Source organism: Theobroma cacao, chromosome 9 (assembly GCF_000208745.1).
Source record: "Theobroma cacao cultivar B97-61/B2 chromosome 9, Criollo_cocoa_genome_V2, whole genome shotgun sequence".
NCBI lineage: Eukaryota > Viridiplantae > Streptophyta > Magnoliopsida > Malvales > Malvaceae > Theobroma > Theobroma cacao.
In genome coordinates this window covers 18,288,823-18,314,110 of record NC_030858.1, presented here as the reverse complement: position 1 = coordinate 18,314,110, position 25,288 = coordinate 18,288,823, and the positions used below count along the sequence as shown (strand labels likewise).

General features: G+C 34.2%; 2 protein-coding genes across 5 annotated transcripts; one reads left to right on the top strand and one right to left on the bottom strand.

Annotated features, from left to right (window-relative positions):
- LOC18589488 (cytochrome P450 CYP73A100) lies at positions 6,952-8,787 on the top strand. The gene is made up of 2 exons (XM_018127645.1): positions 6,952-7,848; positions 7,920-8,787. The coding sequence occupies exons 1-2, from the start codon at positions 6,977-6,979 to the stop codon at positions 8,653-8,655; spliced, it is 1,608 nt and encodes a 535-aa protein (XP_017983134.1). The 5' UTR covers positions 6,952-6,976; the 3' UTR covers positions 8,656-8,787.
- On the bottom strand, positions 8,955-24,922 carry LOC18589487 (DExH-box ATP-dependent RNA helicase DExH10). 4 transcript variants are annotated; one of them, XM_007014473.2, is made up of 17 exons: positions 24,792-24,922; positions 23,403-24,459; positions 21,656-21,970; positions 21,425-21,529; positions 21,268-21,336; positions 20,839-21,006; positions 20,690-20,761; positions 20,502-20,618; positions 18,667-18,876; positions 18,423-18,581; positions 15,398-15,487; positions 15,184-15,276; positions 12,831-12,984; positions 11,646-11,794; positions 11,464-11,559; positions 11,090-11,182; positions 8,955-9,369 (listed from the first exon to the last, which is right to left on the bottom strand). In XM_007014473.2, the coding sequence occupies exons 2-17, from the start codon at positions 24,372-24,374 to the stop codon at positions 9,259-9,261; spliced, it is 2,973 nt and encodes a 990-aa protein (XP_007014535.2). In that variant the 5' UTR covers positions 24,375-24,459; positions 24,792-24,922; the 3' UTR covers positions 8,955-9,258. The 4 variants fall into 4 exon arrangements, with proteins under 4 accessions (XP_007014535.2, XP_017983132.1, XP_017983131.1 ...); XM_018127643.1 differs by having other exon boundaries at positions 24,653-24,909; XM_018127642.1 differs by having other exon boundaries at positions 23,403-24,909.

Sequence of the window (25,288 nt, the reverse complement as noted above, 5' to 3'; positions counted from 1 at the left end):
GAAAATCAAGGAAAACAAGTGAAAAAGGTAGGATTTTTCAACTTAAGCTTGAAATCTATTTTCCTTAAGCATTTCTCCTTATTTTTCATGCTTAAATTACATGTTTTCATGATGAATTGATGGCTGGTCAAAATGGGTAGGGAGAGAGAAAGATGTTGGATTGATTTGAATTTTAGATATGTTAGTGTTTTTAGTTAGTTTAGCATATTTAGAAACAAAACAATAAGAAAAGAATTCATTCTCTCCAACAACCATCAATGGCCGAATTTACCATGTGTTGAGTGAGGATGAATTTGATTTTTATTCTAGGAGAATTGGTTAGAAAATGATGAATTATGGTGTGGAAAAGTAGTAGGAAAAATCACGGTGTTAATGCATCATTATTGGCCGAAAATTTTAAGCAGAAAAGTGAAGATAGTTTTGCCAAATTTTAGGTTATTTGATTTGAGTTTGGTGAATTAAGATATTGGAAAAGAATTGAAACAATTCGGAGTAATTTGGGATTAAATTGGACACGTTAGTAATTTAATCGGATGATAGGACAAATTAGGCCAATACCGGGTTTAGATAGTTACCAGTGCATTTTTGCATTGCATATCATGCATTAGTAGTCTAAATTAGTTTAATTTCAATTTAGTACCAATGTGGTGAATTTCTCGATTTTGTACTATGTCAAGGTGGTGAGTCCTCCGATAAAGGCAAGAAAATTGCACCCGAGGACCAGTAGTCTGAGTACTTCAAAAATCTGCACTCTAGACATTGTGAGTAAATTTACTATCATTTTAATTATCTAGGGTGGTTTTTAGATGATTTCATGAATTCTATGGAAAAAGGGATTTAAAAAGGTAAATTTTCATGTTTTATGAATAAATGTGTTTCAATGAAATTAATTTATAAATTGTTTTGAAATTAATAATGATTTTGAAAAATAGAGTACACGGAGACTGTTAATTGTTGCAATTCGATTGTTTAAATTGATTGGCTTATGATAAATCAGGCATGATTGGCTAGTTGGCAATTGTATTGAAATACGGATTATTTGTTTACCTTGAAAGGTTGTGAATAAAATAATCGCCATGTCATGCTATTGTAAATTTTATTGAATTGGTGGATTATATATTAATTAATCACTGCAGTAAGGAGTTTTTGTGGACCAGCCTTTTAGAAGGGCATGGTAAACCCCATTTTATTCTTACCTCGATCGGAGAGGCGCGTAGGGTATCTCCTGGGGTAAAGTTTAGGGTTCACTTCACGCTAAACCACCACGTGAGCGTGAACTCAGCCAACGCCAAGGAACGGCTGTGATGTCCAACGAAAAATGTGTTTTATGTGAAATGTGAATTTTTAACAGCCTTGGCGGTCTTGATAGGATGCCTCGACCAAGGTGTCCCCGATGATGGATTTATGGCACAAGCCTAGTTTTTATGATATTCATAAGCCTTTTTACGTATTTGGAATGAAATGTGTTCTAATGTTGTGACCCAGTTTACGATGATTTATTTTATTATCTCCATGTACTCAACTCTAGATGTTTATGATGATGTCTGTTTACTCACTGGGATTTTATAATCTCACCACACTCCTTTCCATCCATTTCAGGCTCAGCTTAGATTGTAGATAGCTGATCTCATCAAGGACTATTGTGGGATTTGCATTCTCTAAACCGTAGGTTCACAATCCTCCTTACTTTTGGTTATTTGGGGGTTCACTAGTTATTGTAAATTAAATTTTGTACTCTAGGTATCTATACTACTGTATGTAAGAATTTATTTTGCTTTGACATTGTAAAAATTATTTACGCAGTGTTTTAAAAATATTGTTTTATAAGAAAATTGAATATTTTACTTAATATTTCTTTTATTTTCTTATTATGTCCAATTAATCATAATTTCGTTTTAAATGAAGATTTTAGATTTTTAAACTCATTTTGATTATGAATTATGTGTTCTGTAGTTGTAAATTACATTTTAGCTAGTTTCAAAATTTTTTGGAAAAATGACCAAAATACCCCTGTGAGACGAAAATTATTATTTTATTTTTTTTAAGTTGAAAACAGTTTAAAATCTTTTAGAACGTGGTATTTGACAACAATTACTCACAGGGGAAATGAGAAGCTGACATTAAAGCCTTGTGGGGTTCCGATTGACATTCGGGGTAATGAGTGTCGATCAGGACGTCGTAGCAGTTGTCACTGGCTCGAGGGGAGTACCGGGTCATGACACCAAACCTCACATACAATCAAGGATTAAGACCTTGAAGAAAGAATCGACAATTGTATATGATATGGTACAAGGAAGAGGTACTAGTGGATTTGGTTGGGACAATGAAAGGAACATGGTTATCACTGAAGATCTTGTATGGGATTCTTATATAAGTGTAAGTATATTGTTTGAATTTGTTTGCATATTTGTATTTATTTTCTTATCATTATAATACGTAATAATATTATTTATTTACTTTGATTAAAGTCACAAAGATGCTGCTCAGTTCAGAAAAAAGAATGTTTCATTTTTTAATGAGTTGTCTAATGTTTATGCTAAAGATCGAGAAACAAGACAAGATGTCACGACCCGGAACCTCCCTCAGGCCCATGACAACCATCGCGACGTTCCGATTGATACTCATTACCCGAAATACCAATTGGAACCCCGCAAGGCTTACATATCAGTTTTAAACAATTTTCAGTCATTTTCGGCTCAAGTAAATTAAAAACAAAAATATAGCATTTTTATATAAAACAATATTTATAGAAACACGTGTAAGTAATCTTTTGTAATGTGGAAGTAAAATAAATTCATACATACAATAATTTACAAAATTTTAATGTACAACAATAATTACAATGACAAGTGGCCCCTAAATACACCAAGTGTTGTGATAGTAATCTACTGTCTGTGAGATAAAGGGATCAACTGGAATCCTCGACAAAATCGGGTATCTACAAGCTACCATAGGCCTGAAATATTTGGAAATGAGGTGGGTGAGATTTCGCAATCCCAATGAGTAAACAGACATTATCATAAATATCTAAAAGCGAGTAACATGGAGGCAAGTTTAAACAACAAATTACAAACCATTTCATAAGGTTTCAATTTATTTCTTAAACCATAAAATATTTGTAATTTACCAAAACAGTTGTTCAGGCTTCTGACTTTTATTAAAAACAAAGCTCAAGCCAAAACTAATCTCGAGATACCTTGGCCGAGGCATCTAACCGAGTCCGCCAAGGTTGTTAAGATATTTACATGTGAAACACATTTTTATTTTTAAAACAAGTAGTTCCTTGGCGTTGGCCGAGTTACACATTCACGTGGGGGTTCGACGTGAAGTGAGCTCTAAGACTACCTCGGGAGTTACCTTCCTTGTCTCTACTACCAGAGTAACTATATAACCGGGTTTACCGTGCCCCTCTAATAGGCAGTCCATGGAAACCCGTCACTGCAGTGACTAAACTCACTAATTTTAATAAAATTTCGACAATATAACGTGGCTTTTATTTATTTACCTAGCTTGCATAGTAAAAGACGGCTTACATAAATTCTCAATACAATTATAACATATAGCCACATATACTCATATATCATAAGCCATTCATAAGAAAATATATATTTCAAAATAATTGGCAGCCTCTAATTACTCAATTTCATAATCAACACAATATATTTTTATTTGTCACATTTATTTCTAAAACATCAAAAATCTCATTTTAATCTCATTTTCATTTCATAAAATCCATGAAGAGCATTTAAAAATAAACTCTAGATAATTTACAATAATAATAGGTTTACTCACCGTTTGTACAAACTAATTGCTTTCTAGGTGCCCCAATCACTGTTCGTCGGGTACGACTTCCTTGTCTTTATCGGAAAGCTCTCCTCCTAAACACATTGCAAAATTTACCCAATTCACCACATTGATGCTAAATCACTATATAATTGGTTTAAATCTTATACTAATGCATGGTATGAAATGCAAAAGCCTAAAACGGCTTAAACGCGGTATTAACCTATTTTTGGTACTTTACCCGATAAATTACTAACGCACTCCATTTTAGCTCTAAATTGTTCCATTTTCTCTCCAACATTTCTAACCATTAAATATCAGCCAATAACTCACTACAATCACCAAAATCAGCTCACTTTCCTCCTTGAAAAATTCGGCCAAAAATGGGACATTAATTCGGTAAATCTTCCACTTTGTTTTTCTATCACATTTAATCATTTTTCATCATTTTCTCTTCATTTCTCTTAGAATAAAAATCAGTTCATCATAATTGTACATCATTGAACATTCAGCCAAGGGTGGGTATTGTGAAAATTTCATGCTTTCTTGCNAAAACATAAAAATTTCAAATTCTCCCCCTTGAATTTCGTCCAGCCCTTGATATCACTTTTTGATCTCTCTCCTCAAGCATGCTAAATGGAAACAAAGGCATAAGAAAGGTAGACATCAAGCTAAAGTCGAAAAATCTTACCGTTAGACGAGTAAACGGTCGAAAAACGTGATTTCCCCTTTGAATTTTCTAGTTTTCCTTTGGTTTTTCTTTTTTCTTCCTTTCCTCTCTATTTTCTCTCTTGTTCTCTCCTTATGGTCGGCCATCACTTAATATGGGGTTTAAATGGGCTGACTTTTCATTAAAATAATATTAAATCATTAAAAAGTGCCATGTGTCACTTTCCCGTTGGCCCGTTTTTAAAATTTCGTCTTTTAAACTTCAATTTTTCACCACTTAAAATAACATAGTTATTCATACCAAAAATAAATAAATCCTATGATTTTGACAAGTTTTGGGTGGTGAAAATTACGGTTTTTACATCGGGACGACAAAATTACCGTTTTGCCCCTATATTTCAAAAATTACCGGAATTGAAAATTTTCACTTCCTATCATTAAATTATACTCCAAATAGTTAATCTTGGTCAAAAATTTCACTCCATGATCAAATTGTTATCTTAGGTGGCAAAATGACGATTTTGCCCCTGAACATCAAAATTTTTAATTTTTTCCCAAATGAACCCTCGAACTCCGAACAATCAATTTTAGTCATTCCTGAGCTGTAAAATATTAAATTTCATCCTACGATTCCTATTTAAACTAGTTTGAGGTTAAATCAACTCAAGTGTACCGTTAGGTACAATACCGGGTTTCGTCTATTCTTAGGACTTTCCTAGCATAATAACATGCTACTCAGTGCATGTATGTCATGACATGTGTTTATAGGATCGGGTTTTACACAAGATGCTCAAATTCCTGTAGATGTCCTTGATAAAATTGATGAAGATGTTGCTCATGGGATAGATGAAGATTCTACATGTGAACATGAACTTGGTTTAGATGATGTGGATGTCTCTGCTACCGAACCTCAACCATCAGTTAGTAGAAGAAATCAAAATTTTATAGCTATTAAGAAGCGAACGACCAATGGCATGACTGAAGTAGATGTGTTTAAAAAATTTATGGATGCTGCCATTTTATTTAGTGAGAAATTAGAAAATATTGGAATTTCATTGAACCATGCTTTGGGGACTGAAGTACTTGTACATCAAAAAAATCTTCAAGATTTGAATAGTGAATTATGTGAGGTTTCGGGTTTGACAGAAGATGAAATGGACAAGGCATCCTACAAACTTAATAATAATCCATCCAAAATGTCTTACTTTTTACTGTTCCGCCTAGCAGTAGACTTAGATGGTTGAGAAAGATTATTTCAAGACCTTGTTGTTATAATAGTTTGATCTTTCAAGACTTTATTGTTAATTGGTGAGAACTTAAAAACTTGCTAATTGGTTTGTTCTTCTATGACAACAATATTATTATGGATGTTTATGTTCTTGAATAATATTAAGAATGTTTGTGTTCTTGAATATTATTATGGATATTTGTGTTTTTCATTAATATCTTCATCTCATATTATTTTGCATAAGGTTTTTGTAAATTGTGATTTGTATGTTCTTTGCTTGTTTTTGTTGTAAATTATGGATGAGTATTTTTGTTTCCTCTTTCTCTAAATCCAACAAAGACGTGGATTTGAAGTAGCAATGAAGCCGTTTTAGTGCTCAAATGCAAAAAGTAAATTAGTACTAAAGGTATTATTAAATAAAACAAAATTAAAGAGTAGTTATTATTAAATTATTTTTATATTTTGATAAAAATATTACTTATTTATAATAAAGTGTATTTTTTTCTCATCATCTATTATTTGGGTATTTTTATTATTTATTTAAAAAAATTTTAAATTTTAATAAAGAGTATTTTTGTTATTTATGAGTTATTTCTCAACTATTCCTAAAATTATTTCTGCCAACGAAATAATAAAATAATAATAATAATAATAGCAATTCTCATTTTATTTCATTCCCATAAACCAATTTAAATTATAATTATTCTTACCTTATTCTATTCTTACGAGATGATTATTCTATTTTTATTTTATTTCTTCCTACAACCAAAGCATACTGTTAATTCTCGTTCTCGATCCTTATAAGCAAGAAGGAGTGAATTTCATTGTTAACGTGGACGGTGTTGTGTGTTTAATTGTTGAGATGTAGCAGCCATTATTTGTTGTAATGACTTGTAGGAATTGTTACAACTTTAGATGCAAAGTTGAGTGGTCAAAACCGGAAGAAGTGTAAAAGCAAAAAGAGTGGAATAATGAAGTGGATTCAAATGTTAATTTGTTAGCATTGAATCAATGTTCCTTCATTCTCTTTGTGATCGATTTCAGGTAAACATAAAACTTCAAAGTTACAATTGAGAATGCTAAGGTTGGTGGACGCGGCCTCCACCAACCAACCAAAGACAATCCTGACTTTGACTTTGAAAACTTAGAGAGTACCTCCTACCTTGATTCGCAAAGAGCCCATGGATTCTCTACAAAACCATGGGGCACCCACCAACCCTCCTACCCGCTCGTCGTCTCTATATATAGATATTCAATATATTCAGTTTCCCTCCTCAGAGGTTTCCATCTACAAACATGGCTCGTCTTCTTTTCAGCAAAGCAACTCTTGGCACCACCCTCGCCCTGTTACTTATCCTTGCACTAACCAAAAACTACTCTAATTTCTCCACCCAAACCCTCCTTTCAGTCACCATTGTCCCAGTACTTGCTACCATCTACTTTTTGCTGCACACCATTTCCACGTCTTCCGCTGCCCTCCCTCCAGGTCCTCTCTCTATTCCAATATTTGGGAATTGGCTCCAAGTTGGTAATGACCTAAACCACCGCCTTCTAGCTTCCATGGCACAAACGTACGGCCCGGTGTTCCTCCTAAAACTTGGCTCAAAGAACCTGGCGGTGGTCTCAGAGCCTGAGCTCGCCACCCAGGTGCTGCACACACAAGGCGTCGAATTCGGGTCGAGGCCGCGCAACGTAGTTTTCGATATTTTCACAGGCAATGGACAGGACATGGTGTTCACAGTTTACGGAGACCATTGGCGCAAAATGCGCAGAATTATGACTTTGCCGTTTTTCACAAACAAAGTGGTGCACCATTACAGTAGCATGTGGGAGGAAGAAATGGAGCTGGTGGTTAGTGACCTGAAAAAGGATGAGGAATTGGTGAAGAGCAAAGGGATGGTTATCAGAAAACGTTTGCAGCTGATGCTTTATAATATCATGTACAGGATGATGTTTGATGCCAAGTTTGAGTCACAGGAAGACCCCTTATTCATTGAGGCAACGAGATTCAATTCGGAGAGGAGCCGCTTGGCTCAGAGTTTTGAGTACAATTACGGCGACTTCATTCCCTTGCTCAGACCATTTCTAAGAGGGTACTTGAACAAGTGCAGGGATTTGCAGCGCCGGAGGCTCGCCTTTTTCAACAACTATTATGTCGAGAAAAGAAGGTAATTCATCAAGTGATTTCCTAGTTAATTTTCCGGGTATTTTAATCGGGTTTTGAATTTATTGTTTACAGGGAAATAATGGCTGCTAATGGGGAGAAGCACAAGATCAGCTGCGCTATTGATCACATCATAGACGCTGAAATGAAGGGAGAGATTAGTGAAGAAAATGTGCTCTACATCGTGGAAAACATCAATGTTGCAGCGATCGAAACCACTCTGTGGTCGATGGAGTGGGCTATAGCTGAGCTGGTGAACCATCCTAACGTTCAGCACAAGATTCGCCAAGAGATCTCGCAAGTCCTGAAAGGAGAGGCAGTCACAGAATCAAACCTCCACGAATTGCCCTACCTGCAAGCCACCGTAAAGGAGACGCTAAGGCTACACACCTCGATTCCATTGTTGGTGCCCCACATGAACCTTGAAGAAGCAAAGCTTGGAGGCTTCACCATTCCCAAAGAGTCCAAGGTGGTAGTCAATGCCTGGTGGCTGGCCAACAATCCCAAATGGTGGAAACGTCCAGAGGAATTCAGGCCAGAGCGATTCTTAGAAGAAGAATGTGGTACAGATGCCGTTGCTGGCGGGAAGGTTGATTTTAGGTACTTGCCATTTGGAATGGGCAGGCGTAGCTGCCCGGGAATCATACTCGCGCTACCAATCCTGGGCCTTGTGATTGCCAAACTGGTTACCAATTTTGAGATGAAAGCTCCCATGGGAACAGACAAGATTGATGTGAGTGAAAAAGGAGGGCAATTCAGTTTGCACATTGCAAACCATTCAACGGTTGCGTTCAGCCCTATCGTGGTGTGATCTGATGGGATCCCATGTATCAAGGGGATCACAAGCAATAAAGTTTTTCATTTCCATACTATTTCACTGTAACTGTTGAGCCATGCAAAGTTGCTGAAAGAAAAGGTTTACCATATTGCATTTATTTCTTCACCTCTACTTCTCCTGTATCAATGGTATTGTCGGTTTCAATTCTAACAGATTTGTTCAAGGACCTCTCTGTTTCAATGCAAAGCCCATTCAATTCAACCAACGCTAACAAAAAAGTTTCTGCCATGAATAGGTTCTAAGCCTCAGAGGAGTAACTGCAACATTCTTTCTTTTTTTTTTTTTTTTGGAAAATAAAATCTATTTCATATTCACAAATTTTTCGTTCGAGCAATATATGTTGTCATGGGCATATCTGTTACAAATAGAATATAACAAAAATTAGTGACTACATTTAACAAAATTTAGAGCTAAAGTCCCTTAAGTGTAGTAAAGGGAAGGAAAGTAAGGGGGCAGGGGAAAATTTGAAAAGAAGAAGAGGGGAAATCTAAGATGTCAGCATATGACAGGGCAGAAGACAACTGAAAACTTGGATGGTTGAATTCCGTAACACAAGTAGCCTGCAAAAACACACATTTACAGATAAAGGGAGTTTGCAAACATGATGCCTCGCCGTAGGCTCTCACTTGCTGCAGCAAATTTCTTCTCCAAATTAACTTCTCCGACGGCTTCAGCAGCAGCATGCAGCTGAGTACAATAAAGTACAACTTAGAGGCATTTTCATTCAAATCTGAATGAATTAAAGAAGCAAAGGGCAGCCAAATTTACAAGCCCACCCACCACAATCTCTCGTAAACATTCAATAGAAAACTTTTTAGTTGGTATACCCACAACTAGGGCAGGGAATTCATGTTGGCAAGTCATTATCGTGTTTGGTTGAGATGGGATACAAGATATATATGGGTCTACACAAACATGAAATGATTAAATTATTCGTGTCAAAAACCTTGGCTCAAACACATGTTTATTAAGCAGGTTATGCGATATGACTAACACGTTCATCAAACAAGTATCGAAAGTTCTAAAGACAAGATATAATAACATGATTACACGACAAGAAACTCATTACTCATTTAAACTTAGATCAAAATATAATCAGATATCAAAATTGAAATTCAAGTAAATGAATTATGATTGTACTTACAATACAATAAAAATCAATGGCAACAGAATTTATTTTATTATGATATAAGATGATAAAACTCAAGTCAAATTATAACATACCCAAAAAGAAACACAATTTAAAGCATTTTAAGCAACAAAAATAAAGAGATTAACTCGTTCTCTTCTCTACATCTTGATTGTATTTAAAAATTAACAATTGGGGAGTGACATCATAAAAGGGAAAAAAAGCAAAAAAAATAAAAAGAGAAACTTGCACATACAATCAACAAAATTACTTTACCGAAATTTGAAGGAATTTCATTTTTTAAAAGGAAGAACAAGAAAATGCTACTAGAATATACAGCCAAAAAGGTGAAAAGTAAATCAATAGCTAATGTCATTAGTAGACATCTGAAAATCAAAACAAAACAAGATAAAACAACTTCCATATATATACATATATGGCATAATAAAACACCATCAGTTTTATTCAAATAACAAAACTTTCACAACCACAAAATTCAAAGCATTTGAACAAAATATGTTCTTAAAACCAGGAAAAAAAAGTAAAAAAATGTTTAGACACTTTGAAGGGGTGAAGGACAAGAGAAGTATATCAGAGTGGAGGGAACGGTGGAGGGAGAGAGTGGGAGGAGAAGATGAGATGGGTCTGTTAGATTGAGGGTAAGGCTGTGATGGAAGAATGGAGAAAGGAGCAGATTGGCATCTTACTTAGATGGGTTTTGTTCAGATTTGAGAAAAGTATCTATTCTAGAAATTTCTTCATTTGATCACCATTATTATCTCTACAATTCAAATAAAATAAATTAAATTCCAATTCTTCAAACAATTCGTTTTAATGCTAAAATAGTCTTTATGAGCCTATATGTAAACAGGCATAAGCAGGTTAGAGGGTATAAGTTATACCAGTTGACACTATTATTAGTTAAACAGGTTAAGTGGGTTGTCAATTCAATAGGTAGGTTGAGCTGTCAAAAACACGAAAATTTTTGTATCATAAGCAGGTTGACACGAGTATGATCTGAAAATGATTATACAAAACCCTAACTCACTTATTTGTGTTGTTTTATCAGGTTGGGTCCAAAATTACCAACTTTATGAAAGTACTAGTTGACCATTGGGAAATAATGGAAAACAGAGAAATAAAGGTCAATAAAGAAACTCCCAAAACTGTGTTTCCAAAAATCCAATGGAAAAAAATGAAAAACGGCAGAAGAGAACCGTGTATTATTATAATGTGGGAAGGGGTGATGGGGCATAGTGGAGGTTCTGATCATTGTACCTGGTTCAGAAACTCATCAAGCCTTCTAGCGCTCCTAATAATGCTACCTTCAAATATATCAGTCATCTGTGTTATCTCTGCAAAAGTTGCACCCTGAGGAACAATCAAGCAATGAACTAGATTAATAGTCCGTGAAAAAGAAATGGAAAACTGAAACAACATGCCCAATCAGAGCAGGCACCTAGACAGACATCTGTATAAACATTACTGATGGCAGAACTATAAATCTGATAGAAATGCATGAGAGAGAGAATGCAGAGACAATCAGATGAGAAGATAGTGGAATTAATTTTAAAACAAAGCCAGTTGCAAATTGAACACAACATAGAAGCAGCAACTTTTTCCTTACAGAACCAATTATGTAGAGCACTAACCTTTGACCAACAATAAATCACATCCATCAAGAATGGCCTTACTGTTGATTCTACATACTCGTCAACATTTACATCCAATTTGCATTCATGTTGTATCTGCAACCATTAAGAGATCATTCTAATTATCTTGTTTATGGTAAATTAATAACGTACATGAACAAGAAAAATTGCAGATGAAGAACCTCTGCTATTTTTCTCGCACTTTCTTGGAGTTGCTGTAACGGTTTAGCAATTTCTGTCCTCAACTGTATTTGTTCACTTGATTTGTCTACTGGAATGAAACAACTTGCAAGGGCAGCTACTTGGTGATGATCAAGATCATTGAAGGTACCTGATTAAAATTTTGTTCAAACTTCAAACACAACAGAAAATTCAAAAACACTGGATGCCAAGATTTGCCTGATCAGCTGTAAAGTATACCTTGCACTCAGCCCTAAAATACAAGCCATGAAAATCATATAATGTTTAAAATTTGAAAAACTCCTTAATGATGCATGGAAGTTAATTTAAATATTGGATAATTTCACAAAGAACCAAAATAAGCGCAAGTTTCAATTTTTTTTTTTTTTTTGAAGAGCAAGTGCAAGTTTCATTTAACCTCCAGCAGTATGAAAAAAATCCAATAAATTGTGCTATAAATTAGTAGAGTTTATCAGCAAATATCTGAAAACAGCTTTCAATATGCTTATCTAATATCATATTTAGATGTATTTAAGAAAAGAAAAATTCATTAGTGTAACAGTTTTCTTTTCACCTTTTGATATTCTTTCTTATCATTTTTTTCAGTTTAATTAACAAATATGTGTGAATACTCATAGGCATTTCCCTAAAGAAACAAATTCCCTCCATCCTACTGTCTTAATTCTATTTGTAACATGCACGAGGTCCAAGGATAGTTATGGTTATAAATCAGTAGTCAATGTTTATTCATTAGTAATAAACAAAAATCTCAGCACGATCCAAAATAGAAAGATGGACTAACATCAGGTGGTGGAGTTCACGAATATAGATAAACGGATTAAATTCATTTTTAAAAAATTTTTCAGGAAAGAATCTCATGGACCTTTTTTTTTTTTAATTACTAGTAGAATTATAATATTTAAATTATTTCATTTTTTAAAAAAATTTGATGACACTAAGTCATTATAAGAAATCTTTAAAAATAAAATGTATTTTTCACTTTTCAATAAACAACTAAAAAAGTTTGGGTTAGCAGCCCTTCCATGAAATGAAATTCTGACCAGGCTAGCATCTCTAGAAAAGCCTCTGCCCACCTGGCGAGGAAAATACATAGCCTTATTTGATAAGATAAGACCCTATGTACCACAAAAAGGATTGGGCTTTGGGCAACAGTAGTTGAAACTCACCATTAAACATCAGTTCTGTAACAAGCAGTTCATCTCCAGTGTCTATCAAGCAGGCTGCCCGTCCCTTTAACTGGACAACACCATCAGCATCAATATGGCCTAGCTTCTTCAGTACCCTTGAACGGTTCCTAAGTTCATCGCGGAATTTTTTAAGCTGCAAGAGGAAGAGCAAACTTTAATAAAATCACAGAACAGGCAAACAGAATTAATGCAGTTTGTATTGATCTAATGAGATATTACTATTAACAAGAAAATGCTTTGCAGATTATAACCATTTCATGCCACATTGGGGGAATAAAAACCCATCATAACATAAATTGGTGCATGTAAAAGGTAAAGGTCAGTTGATACTCACACTATTCTAAAATCAGATGTATTCTGTTTTCCTTTTCTTTCTTTTGGAAAGAAAATCAGATGTATTTGCCGTTTGCAAACAAAATATAAATTAGCCTAAACAGCCAACCAGCAACTAAGTCAGAAGCACTCATTCTGGTACGAATTCATTGTGCAATTACCATCTTTAAGCTCTCAAACCAACAGTTACAGTCAACGAACAATTCAAGATTCGGAGAACACTGAAGATTTTCACAGTCAAGGTAGGTAAAATTAACACTCTCTTCTCTATACCTACAGCATATCTGATTACCTGCTGAAAGTTGTTGCATCCATTCAAACTTGACATCTTAGGTGCCATTTAGCAACATTTGTTTATGTTATCTGTTTTTTGCATAAAATTTTTGAAATAGAAATCCAAAACATGTCTACTGACATGCTTTTGGCTCCAAAAAAATAATTCTAACAACAATGGAAACAAGAAAATTTTTTTTATTGCTATTGTTATCAATTATGTGGCTTGAATGCAAGAGAGAGTATCAGGACTACTTAGTTTTAGAGAACGCTTCATCATTTCCACTTTTACTCAAACCTGATGAACAAAATACAATCAATAACTAAATGTCAAAACCCTTGTATTCTAAGCTTCTAAAAAACTGAACATATCTTTTGAATAATTTTTCAATTCTCTGAAAAATTAAAAACAGAGGTTTATTTGGAAGGTCACAACCTCAATCCCATGTCAATTTTGCTAGGTTGAACATGTTCGACAGTATTACTTTAAAAAAATGAAGAGTCAAAGGAACATAAGTTTTCAAAAACAATGTTCCCATAAATATGTGCATTTATGAAAAAAAGTACTATTCCACGGTTTTATAAGAAAAACATAACATTAAATAGAATAAATAATAGATTTTACAATAATATTTAATCCGATACAAGATTATAATGATTTAAACATAGCTATGTCTAAATGCAATAGTATATAATTGTGTAAAAGTAAACAAATCTGCAACTACATAAAATATTAAATATATAATCACATCAAACATTTATAAACAATATATAAGTCCTAAAATCTCATTTTTTATATGAACTAATATAAATTATATTAAACTTATAACTAAATATATTATTAAGAATGTTAGTGTAGTATATTATTCAAGCAAAGCCTAATCTAATTATAATTATATCATATACAAAAATAACCATATAATATATTTAGATTTGTACAGTTAATTTAATATATAATACACTTAAAAATATAACCATTTGCTTATATTAAAAATACAAAAATTCAAAATTATAAATTATATAGTATTTTTAATATTTAAATATTACTACCTCCGTTTCAAATTGAATGTCCATCTTACTATTATATGATGTTTCCGAATAATATGCATTTTCCCAACAGGACTATTTTCAGTGTTACCCTTCATCGAAATACTAACTTTAGATGGACTCATCTAGCTTGATGACATGTAAAGAGTAAAAGTTGTTAAGTAAGGGATGAAATACCCCATTCCTCAAACTTAGTGCCATTTGGAAAATTGGCATTCAGTTTGAAATAAAGAGAGTATTAATTTATATTGGTTTTTTATTACATATACTATATGACTTACGGAATTTTTATATCCCTACAATGTAATATAATATTATTTTTTATTTATTAGCATTTTAATTCTTTATTTAATTATTATGTTTCTTAAATGATCAACACATTTTATTTCTTCTTATTTATAGAGAAATTAAAGTTATCAAATATGTAGAAAACAGATATCTTGAATAAAACCTTTCTTTTATGTGAAAGCACCATTTGTTTAAAATATGCATCTACTAAAACTTATAAATTCAGCAAAGTGTTAAAATAAGTTAAAATACTAAGGACTTTTGGAACTTTGACTCTTTTAAGAAGAATGAATTCACACATATACATGTTGAGGCCAAATCAAATACAAGCAGCATCCCATTTGCAGAGTAATGTCAGATCTACATAATGAGGCAATCCCAAATGCAATACCTGGGAATCACGCATTTTTGACTTGAGTTGTTGAATCTCATGATTCACCTCTGCCTTTCTCTGGAAAGATCTAATTTGATGCACATCTTGAGACTGCCATGCACAAAATAGGGTAAGCATAGGGAATATAATTTAGTATATAATTTTATAAGCACAAATGTGTTCTCTAATTGCAGTAATAAAGAAAGAAATCTGAATTTAAATTAATGTGAACCTTGTGAAGTGGATGAGCAAACAACTTCTTTTCGAGTTCCTCAACTTGTTTCACCAACTCAACAATTTCTGGATCTTCAATTTTCATGTCCTGTAAATCAATTTAAATAAGTAATTCATTATTTATTCCTATCCAAAGTTCTCTCACGCAACCGAATTTAGAATTTCAAAAGCATGTTGTTGAAATATATTCCTACCACTCCTGAGTATGTATGATGGTCATGGAAAAACAGAATAAAGAGCATACTCTAAAGCAATTGCAAGCAATGAAGAAATAAAAAACAGAATGGAGATAAAATACTGTGAAGATGCTTGCTAAGTGAGGGCTATTCAAGATGATGCAGCCATGGAAGGAGATGCTTTGTTATTTTCATATTTATAATTTTCGTACTAGCAATTTAGGACTCTAATTCATAAATTTGGGCTATTGTCATGTACACTACAGAGTTTATTTTTTCTGATACATGAGTCCTAGGGGAATTCAGGAAATTTTCAATTTATAGCTGATATGAGCCTTAGTCATGGTCCATTGGGTCTTATTCTGAGTTTAGATAAATTATTAAGGGCGTTTCTTGTGGTCTTGAGTCAGTTGAGTCTTTCCTAATTCTAACAATTTCAAGAGTCTCAATTCAAGGAGGACAACTTAATACTTACATATTCATATCTCTATCTATTGCTAGACTTGGTAGAGATGATCTGTAATTAAGATTTCAGTTATTAAGAGTTCTCGGAGAATTTGTGATTTAATGATTGGAAATTTCCTCCTTTATTTCTTTTTTGCCTTTCTACCCTACAATGCTTCAGGTCAGAGTATATAGCACAAAAACAGCAATCATAAACTTGTTTCCTCCTTATCTAAATGCTACCAAAGAATTCCTGAAACCATTTTTTTAAATACAACCCTCTTTTGAGATCACAACTCAAATAAATCTAAGCCTTTTAAATCATAAACCCTTATCCTAATTTCAACCATATACCTTTACTCCCTCATTCTCTAGCCTTAGCTCATCATAAACCTTAAGTAGGCAGACTTTTCTTAATCTATCCTACATCAATTAGCATCAGAGCGAAAGATCCGTCTTTGTTCCTATTTAACTTTCCCTTTCTCTATTTTATTTTACATCTATGGTAAGCAATACGGAACTTTCATCAAAGTTTCAAACTTTGCACAAAAGTTTTGAGGCTTTTTATTAAGGTCATGAACCTGTCAACAAGGATATCATATAATTAAAAGCTGAAAGTTTATATATAAAGTGTTGATATGGGAAGAATTAAAGAAAATCTTAGGATGAGATAAAGGGCCTTTTTTGAAGCTGTCCAATGATGTCTCAAGCAAAGAAATTTTGGAGGCAATCAAAAAACAAGAGATAAGGCCTCTGATTTGGGCCCAAGATCAAACACTACCAAAGCTTTAAACTGATTACTCATTCTAGTTCTGAACAATGCAGCACCATTCAGCCACCCAGAGCAAGCCAAGATCTATGCTGACGTTGAAAAGGTCAAAGTTGTGCAAGCAATCTGGACTTCAAGAAAAGCACAAGGTGAGGATAAAAACTTTAAGTTATTGATTGTCCGGGCTAACAGAGAGAAGTCAGGTGTGCAAGAAGCTGTTTCCAGGGAACCCAAGGATGAATTTGTGTTCAAAAATTCCCCAGTTTCTAGATGTTCTAGGCATTATTCATGGCAATTTAATGTGATGGAAGGAAGGAAAATTTGCTAACTTATCAATCTTAGGTTCCAGAGAAAAGTTTCAAGTTTAGTGAACTTAGGTCAATTTGCACGCTTGATGGTTCTTCTACTTCAACACTTCAAAAGTCCAGGTCAAGTTACTACAAACAGAGGAAAATGATGCACCCATGAAAGAAGATAGTTTAAACTATAGTTTAATATTTTTGTATTTACAATTTCAGTACTAGCAATTTGGAATTGTTTAATAAGTTGGGGCTATCTTTGTACACAAGGGAATAATTGTCAACTTTCAGTTCCTGTACCCTAGGGACATTCTAATATTTTTCTCTTTCCCTGAAATGAGCCTTAGGCATGGTGCATAAGGTCTCCTTTTGAGTTTAGAAAATTATTAAGGCTTTCTTCAGGTATTTAATTTATATTAGTCAAGTCTTTTTCCCAGTTCTAATAGTTTTAGGAATCTTACACCAAGGAAGACAAGTTAGAACTTGCCTATATTTTTGTATTGCTAATCTCGTTAGAGTTGATTTTTGATAAAGATTTGAGTTATTAAGAGGGTATGTGATTGAGTGGTTTGAAATTTCTTCTTTTCTTCTTTCTCTCTCTACAGAAATGTGCTCCAGGTTACACTGGTTGCAGCACAAAAGTGGCATTAATAAACTTGCTTCATTCTAATTCTACTGCTGCCAGAAAATTCCAGCAATCTTTCCTTGACATTTTTGAGATCAAATCTCAACTAAATTAAACCATAATGAATTTCCAAACTCTAATACTAATTCCTACCATAAACCCATAACACTTCATCACTGATTTTCGAGCTTTGGCCCACCATGAATCCTAAGTCAACAGACTTCTCATAATCTGTCCTACATCCACAGAGTGTTCTGCACAGACTATGGGGCAAACAGAAAAGAACGAAATGAGGAAGTAGGAAGCTAGGAGTCAAAATGTTATAGATAGACAAGATTGGTTTACTTCTTGAGTCTGGGGGATATTGGGAGTTTCAATTGGTAAGTGTTTCTCATTAAGACAAGGTGTTAGATGGTTTACTGAAGTTGTTTCGGAGCTATTTATTTTGAAATTTGTTAGGGAGTTTTTATATCCTTAGCTTTCCAGCAGAATTTTTTGTATGTGGATTGTCCTCTTGTTGCAGCCCCAATATCTTTCACATAAGTCAAATGTTGACTATGAAAAACATGGAACAAAATAACAAAATACCGCAAGAAGTTACAACTATCAATAGCAAATGCACCAAAAGGAAAAAGTTTTCAGAATTGTCTCACTTTTGGTTTTACTAGAAAAAAATAACTCACAATATCTTAATATCGTGAAATAGTTACCGTGACAGGATTAAGTTTTGGAAGGCCTTGAGGAAATCGTGTTCCTAGCTCCTGCACTGCCAGTAATATACTCTGCCTGGCTTCAGGTGGCCGAAGATCAGGAGGTATGAATATTCTGATTTTGCTCAGAGCAGAAACAAGGGGCAACTGAACAGGAACCTAAAGTAGATGAAAATTGGAGATCAGAAACTTCAGAAAACCAAGACTGAAGTTTAGCTTTTGTAATTTGGCTGTTTCAACTCACCACATGCATTTCACCCTTCTCTGCAGGACAGGGTGGGCATGGTTTTGGCCGTGCACCATTCTCACTAGAACCAGGTGAACAATGAAGTAGTGTATCCACGATATAACCACCACCACGAGCAGGCAACGCACCTAAACCTGCAGAGGGCCTTTTAACAACATTAACTACAACTCCCCAGCCCCAATCTGTACTGCCTTCTCTTACTGTGATCTGCAGTAAGCACTTTCAAGTTAGATGTTGAATCCTAATGCCAAAAAATATCCAAAGCAACATTACAAATCTAACAGTATATATCAAAGTTAGGTGCAATTAGGTGACACAACAATTGATGTCTATCCAATATATACACTTAACAGCAGGATAAACTATGCAAATTACAATATTTGAGTATGAATCCAAGACATAATTGAGACAGGAGAAAAAAACCGGTGTCAAGGCTAGGTGTATATATATATATATATATATATATATATACAAAGAAAACCTTTTTTTCTCTAAGAAACAGACCACTGACCATTTGGAAAAACCTAAAATAAGTTTTGGAAAAACCTAAAATATTTCTTCTGTAGAAGTATAAATGAATTAATACATTTAGTTAAAATAAACATCCAGAAAGCACATGGTCATTTATCTAAATAATGAAACAAAAGCACACTGCCATACATTTAACAAAAAAACATGAGTACTTCTAGGTTATAAACAATATATATATATATATATATATATATGGATTAATATTTGATGCACTAACAGTGTATAGCTTCTATACACAGTCAGGCCACCAAATCTTGACACCACATTAATGAAGTATTATTTTGAAGGAAATAAAAGGTTGATAAGCTCCCAAAATGGTATCAGGTTTTAACATCAACCTTTTAGTTCCTTCAAAAAAATACCTCATTAGTGAGGTGTCAGGATTTGGTGGCCTGATAGTGTATAGAAGCTGTACACTGTTAGTGCATCAAATATTTTCCTTATACATATGCATATGTATATACATATGCATATGTATATATGCATATGTATATATATATGCATATGTATATATATATGTATGTATGTATATATATATATATGTATATGTATGTATGTATGTATGTAAGTCTGTATGTATGCATGTATGTATGTATACTATGAAAATATTCCTTGTTATCAAACTATCAAAAGGAAACATTCCATGCAAAAGCAACCCAATTCCAGGACGGCATTCAAATAGAATTCATTTTGACGTGATACAAACCACATTTAGCCAGGTTAGAAAGCAAATAACAACTTTGTACATTTACTGTTTCAGATAAATGAAATGTTTGAAATGAATCCTTAAAATGGAATTAAGGGAAAGGCGGGCGAAGGCTCTGACCCTATTAATTCACTTCCTTCCCTAAATACTGTTTTTTGCATAGTTCAAAGAACTGTAATTTTATGCCTCTAGTAAGTAATGACATACTGCTGGTCCTCAATGGGATGAACAACCAAATGGCAGCTATGGATTTTTAACTTAAAATTAAGCAACACATGTATGAAGGAGTTGCATGATGACCTTGAATACACAGGAACTGCACTTCAAATGAAACACCAAAAGTGACTAACTAGGCAGTTTGAATTTCAAAATTTTGATTGATAAGTTCTATGAAGGGAGAATTACTTCATGGATAGTTATGGCACAAAAGTATATTTTTACAAACTTTTGGCATTCTCACTAGTAATTAATAAGAAATAAGAATATATATATATATGTATAGAGAGAGAGAGAGAGAGAGAGAGACAGCTGTACAATAACTAATGAGCAAATAGTGATTTCAACATAATCAACATCAACTACAATGAGCACTTACCAGCCGTCCAGGATCAAGATAATAAAGAATTCTTTCAGGCCTAGTAATTTCTGACATCAACTTCTTCTCTAACTGGGCTATTTCAAGTTTTAGTTTATGATATTCAGCTACTTCAGCCTGCACATATATATAAATGTTTGTATTGACACAAATTTTTAAAAACAAATCTAAAGAAGGAATGTGATTACCTCTCCTGAAGCATCAAGCAAGGCAGCTTCCTGTTCCAGCTTTGAAACCTTCTTTCCTATATCAGGTAAGGCCTGAAACACACAAAAGTCCAGAAGTTATTGCACGCACAATATGCTTATATAAAAGAGAATAGGGATTCAGCAAAGACCTTCTCATATTGAAACTGGTGGAATGAGTTCCTTATCACATGCTCAGCAGTGATCTGGCCTTCCGCACGGCTCATTAAATTCAAAATTGAATAGTAACTCAGTCTGAAAGTACTGACTAAAGGTGCCGGCTTACCCAATACCATGTCCTTGAGTGTATTCATCTCCATCTGTAAAACGAGATGATGGAAACTTTTTTGCTGCTTTAAAAACATACAGCAAGAGAATACAACATACTGCTAGCCCAGATTTTACTCCAATAAGAAAGTACTTTTACAAATACCAATTTGCAGTGAAAAAGGCAGTAAACAACATGAAATCCTGGAGGGTCAAAATTAAAAGGTCATACTTTCAAAGACTTTTCAAGATTGGTAAAACAGTATTGAATAGTTGCAGACTTCAAATGCAGATAAAAAGAATTGATCAATCACCTGCTCATCAATCATAATGATACAAATACCACGTTCATCTTTGCCACGACGCCCAGCCCTTCCGCTCATCTACAGGGTTTAGACAATAGTAAATGATCATCAACTTTAAAGATAGTTAAAATTAATTAAAAGGAAAAGGAACAAAATATTCACTCACCTGGATATACTCACCAGATCCGATATAACGATGGCTATCACCATCCCACTTCTTAACAGAAGTGAATACAACAGTTTTTGCAGGCATGTTTAAACCCATCGCAAACTGTAACAATCAAATTTTATAGTGGAAGATTGTCATCATTAATACACGAGGTATAAACATACTGAACAATAACATAAAGCACATATCATGAAAGAGAGTTGGTTGGGTGCCTGGAGATGATCTTACTGTTTCTGTGGCAAAAAGTGCCTTTATAAGGCCTTCCTGGAAAAGAAGCTCCACCAATTCCTTGATAACAGGAAGCAAACCAGAATGATGTACAGCAATGCCTCTCACAAGCAAGGGTAACATTAATTCAATAGCAGGCAAACATCTATCTTCTTCATTCAAGCAGAGTACTGCATTGCGAAAAACCTGTTCTACATCATCCTTCTCCTCCTGTGTATTGAAGTCAAGCTTGGACATAGACATCGCATGATATTCACACTCTCTTCTACTGAAGCTAAAAACAATGACTGGATGAAATTTCCGTTCCATAATCATCTGAAATTCAGAAAGTGAACGACTGAAACAGATATGATTACAATAGCAGAAACAAAGCTGGGATAGAAGACAAAAAGTACATTAACCTTGTCTAATTATTTCATATTACCATTGCTCACACAGACATGACACGTCTATGACTCCCATTACTAAATGTGATTGCTTTTTACTATGAATAAATGAAGGAGTTACTCAGGCAAAACCACGGAATCTATGGTGTGCAAGTTAAATGTCAAAAGGTCGGATGTTGGCTACAAATAAGATTAATTTCATATTAGTGGCAGGATCCTTAAACCCTAGATTTATGGATGACATAAAAAGATTTGGCCTGCTGAGTCATTATTATCCCAATAATGTGATCATTCTTACTTTTCAGATATGACATGGCATTTTCCTATTGGAAGATGGCCTACCAACCCGCCCCCACCATAAATATTATAAATGATTAATAACATAGGTGAAAAAGTGATATCTTTATTTCAAAATTTCCAACTTATACACAATTCTTGAAAACCAAATACCCCCTTTTCATTTTTACTCCCATTCGCTGTCCACTTTGTGAGATAAAAACCTAGAGATTGTTAAAACCATTTTCCCTCAGCTAAAACTTACATTGTCCCATTTTCATTTTTCTTTTCATAAATGAGTTCCTGTAACCATTGAATAGTTTACATTTTTACACCCGCAATGTGAGCATAAAGGAGGGTAGAATCAAGAAAGACAAGGTCTTCATCCAAAAGCAAATTAATGAGAAAAAGACAAACATTACAAATGGATGCTTGCTCTATCCTGATTCAATTCCTGTTCAAAAACTTTATTTGTATGAAGATACATAAAGGAACAAGATAAAGCTGCTTATAATGCAGTGCAACTGCCAATAGAAATCTTGGAATAAAATTATTTTACTAAGCCATAAGCTTGCTTATGACAGAACTAACCAAAGTAATCCTCCCATAAAAAGATTTTGAATGTTCTAAATGGACAGATCTTATGGAAACTAATATTTTAACATAAGAAAGCAACATTCTAGTCCTTGGAATTCTATTTTGCTTAGGAAGGAAAAGAAATAGTTCACTTGTCAAATTTAAGTCCCCAAGAAGATTGAAAGTTACATGCCAGACGAGAAAATTCATAAACATGCAGCAGAACCGCCAGTTATGCCCATGAAAAGGTCCCCTTTCCCTGTTTTTCAACTACATTTCACAATTCCTGAATTGATTGTGTTCCTAATAGAAACTATTGACCTCTTAGATTTCAAAGATAGAAGTTTTCAGATGTTCAAACCTACTAATAAAGTGTATCAAAGGATCAGAAAAACTTGGGAAGCCTAATAAAGCAGAGGAGAAACAAAAGAGATCGGCATACTTTGAACAACAATAAAAACCAGCTAATAGCATAGATCAAAAGCAGTATTTAAATGTAGAAGCGGCACCTTCACAATTTTGTATATGTCAGAGCCCCCTGAAGCACTCCCACCTTTGGCACTTCTCCCACTACTTTTTCCATTTGCACTCTTGTTCAAATCACCCGGTCTCTGTTTTATGAATGAATCCTGGAGCTTCATGAAATTGTCCTCCCTTAATTGCTCATTCTCATCAACCACAAGATATAATCCACTCCCACCCATGGGGAAAACATAATGCTGCAAAGGAGTTGGCCTGAAATCTGTGTACACCACATGACAAGGCTGTTTGTGTAGATGACAAATCCACTCCGCAAACTCAGTGGCATTGGACATTGTCGCCGAAAGGAAAACCATTTTTATAGCTGGTGGCAAAAATATTATACTCTCTTCCCAAACAACCCCTCTTTCCCTATCCTTCATATAATGAATTTCATCAAAGATAACCCACGCAACCTCCTTCAAAACCTCTGATCCCCTATAAAGCATCCCTCTAAGAATCTCTGTTGTCATGACCAGACAACTAGCATTAGGAGACAAGGTAACATCACCAGTCATCAGCCCCACATCTTGGAACTCATGATGCAGCTCCCTATACTTCTGGTTACTCAAAGCTTTCAATGGTGAAGTATATATGACCCTTTGCTTATCCCTAAAGGCCATTGCAATGGCGTACTCAGCAACTGCAGTTTTACCTGCAGACGTATGTGCTGAGACCAAAACCGACTCATTTCTTTCCAAGCAGGCCACGGATACTCGCTGAAACGGGTCAAGCTCAAACTTATAAGTTTTGGCCATGTCCCCATTGTACACCGGATTTGAGAGCGTCCCATGAATCGATTCATCTTTAATTGAAGTGTACCCACTAGGAACTGCAACCTCATGCACGCATGTTCGTGCTAGACTTCTCCGTTTGGAGGCTGATTCTTGGCTAGGGGTCTCTGTAACATGTGGTTTTTCAGGTGATTTCCGTTTCCCTAGTGCAGCCGGTTCTTCTTCCATTGTAAGGGTTTAGTCTGACTACTATTAGATACCAACTTCACTAAAATTCCGCAGCACCTTCCAAAAATTTTATGCCGCTTCCCCTCTGCTAAACCAATCGAGATTTTTATCAAAAAAAAAAAAAAGCAAACAGATTATCACACATTAGATGCAAATGCACCTCAAAAACACAGGGAAAAAGGAGTAATAATAATGGTAGCTAAAGCAAAGCACATACTTTTTAGCTGTAATGAAAAACAGCTAAAATAAACAGAAAATGAAACAATCCAATAGCTCACATTTTGCCCCCGAAATGAATAAGTAAATTAAGCTACAGCTCTCGGAAAATAAAAAACAAGAAGAGAAAAGTAATGCAAAATAGAAAAATTAGGGTTGTTTGAAAGAGGAGGAAGTTGTGTTTGTCACGTGCGAGCGAACCTCTTGAAACCGAAAATGGTAGCAGCAGCTTAAGCTTAACAGAGTAGAGGCAGCGCAGAGGCAGGCAGCGAAAAAGGGATTTTGATTTCTCGCTTCGTAGAATTAGAGGATGAGCCCTTGTTCTTGTTAACATTCAGGACTGTACTACTCCATTTTTTATGGACCAAGGTCCAGCCCAAGTTTCAACGCTTTTAGGGCTTACATAGCTCTAGAAAAAGAAAACAAATGGCGTTGTAATGATTGAATACTTCTCATTAAGTTTGTCCATTAACTTGTCATTGTAATTTTTTATCCAAACTCCATTGAAGTTTAGATATAATATCCAAAAAAAAATTTTAATTATTCAAAAAATTTTAAATAAATTTTTATATTTTTATTATGTTCAATTAAAACTTTATATTTTTATTTTAAATTAAATAAGCACTTATAATTAATGATTAATTTAATCAAATATTATTTGTTATTTTACACCTCGTAGAGTTTACATGACATGTAAA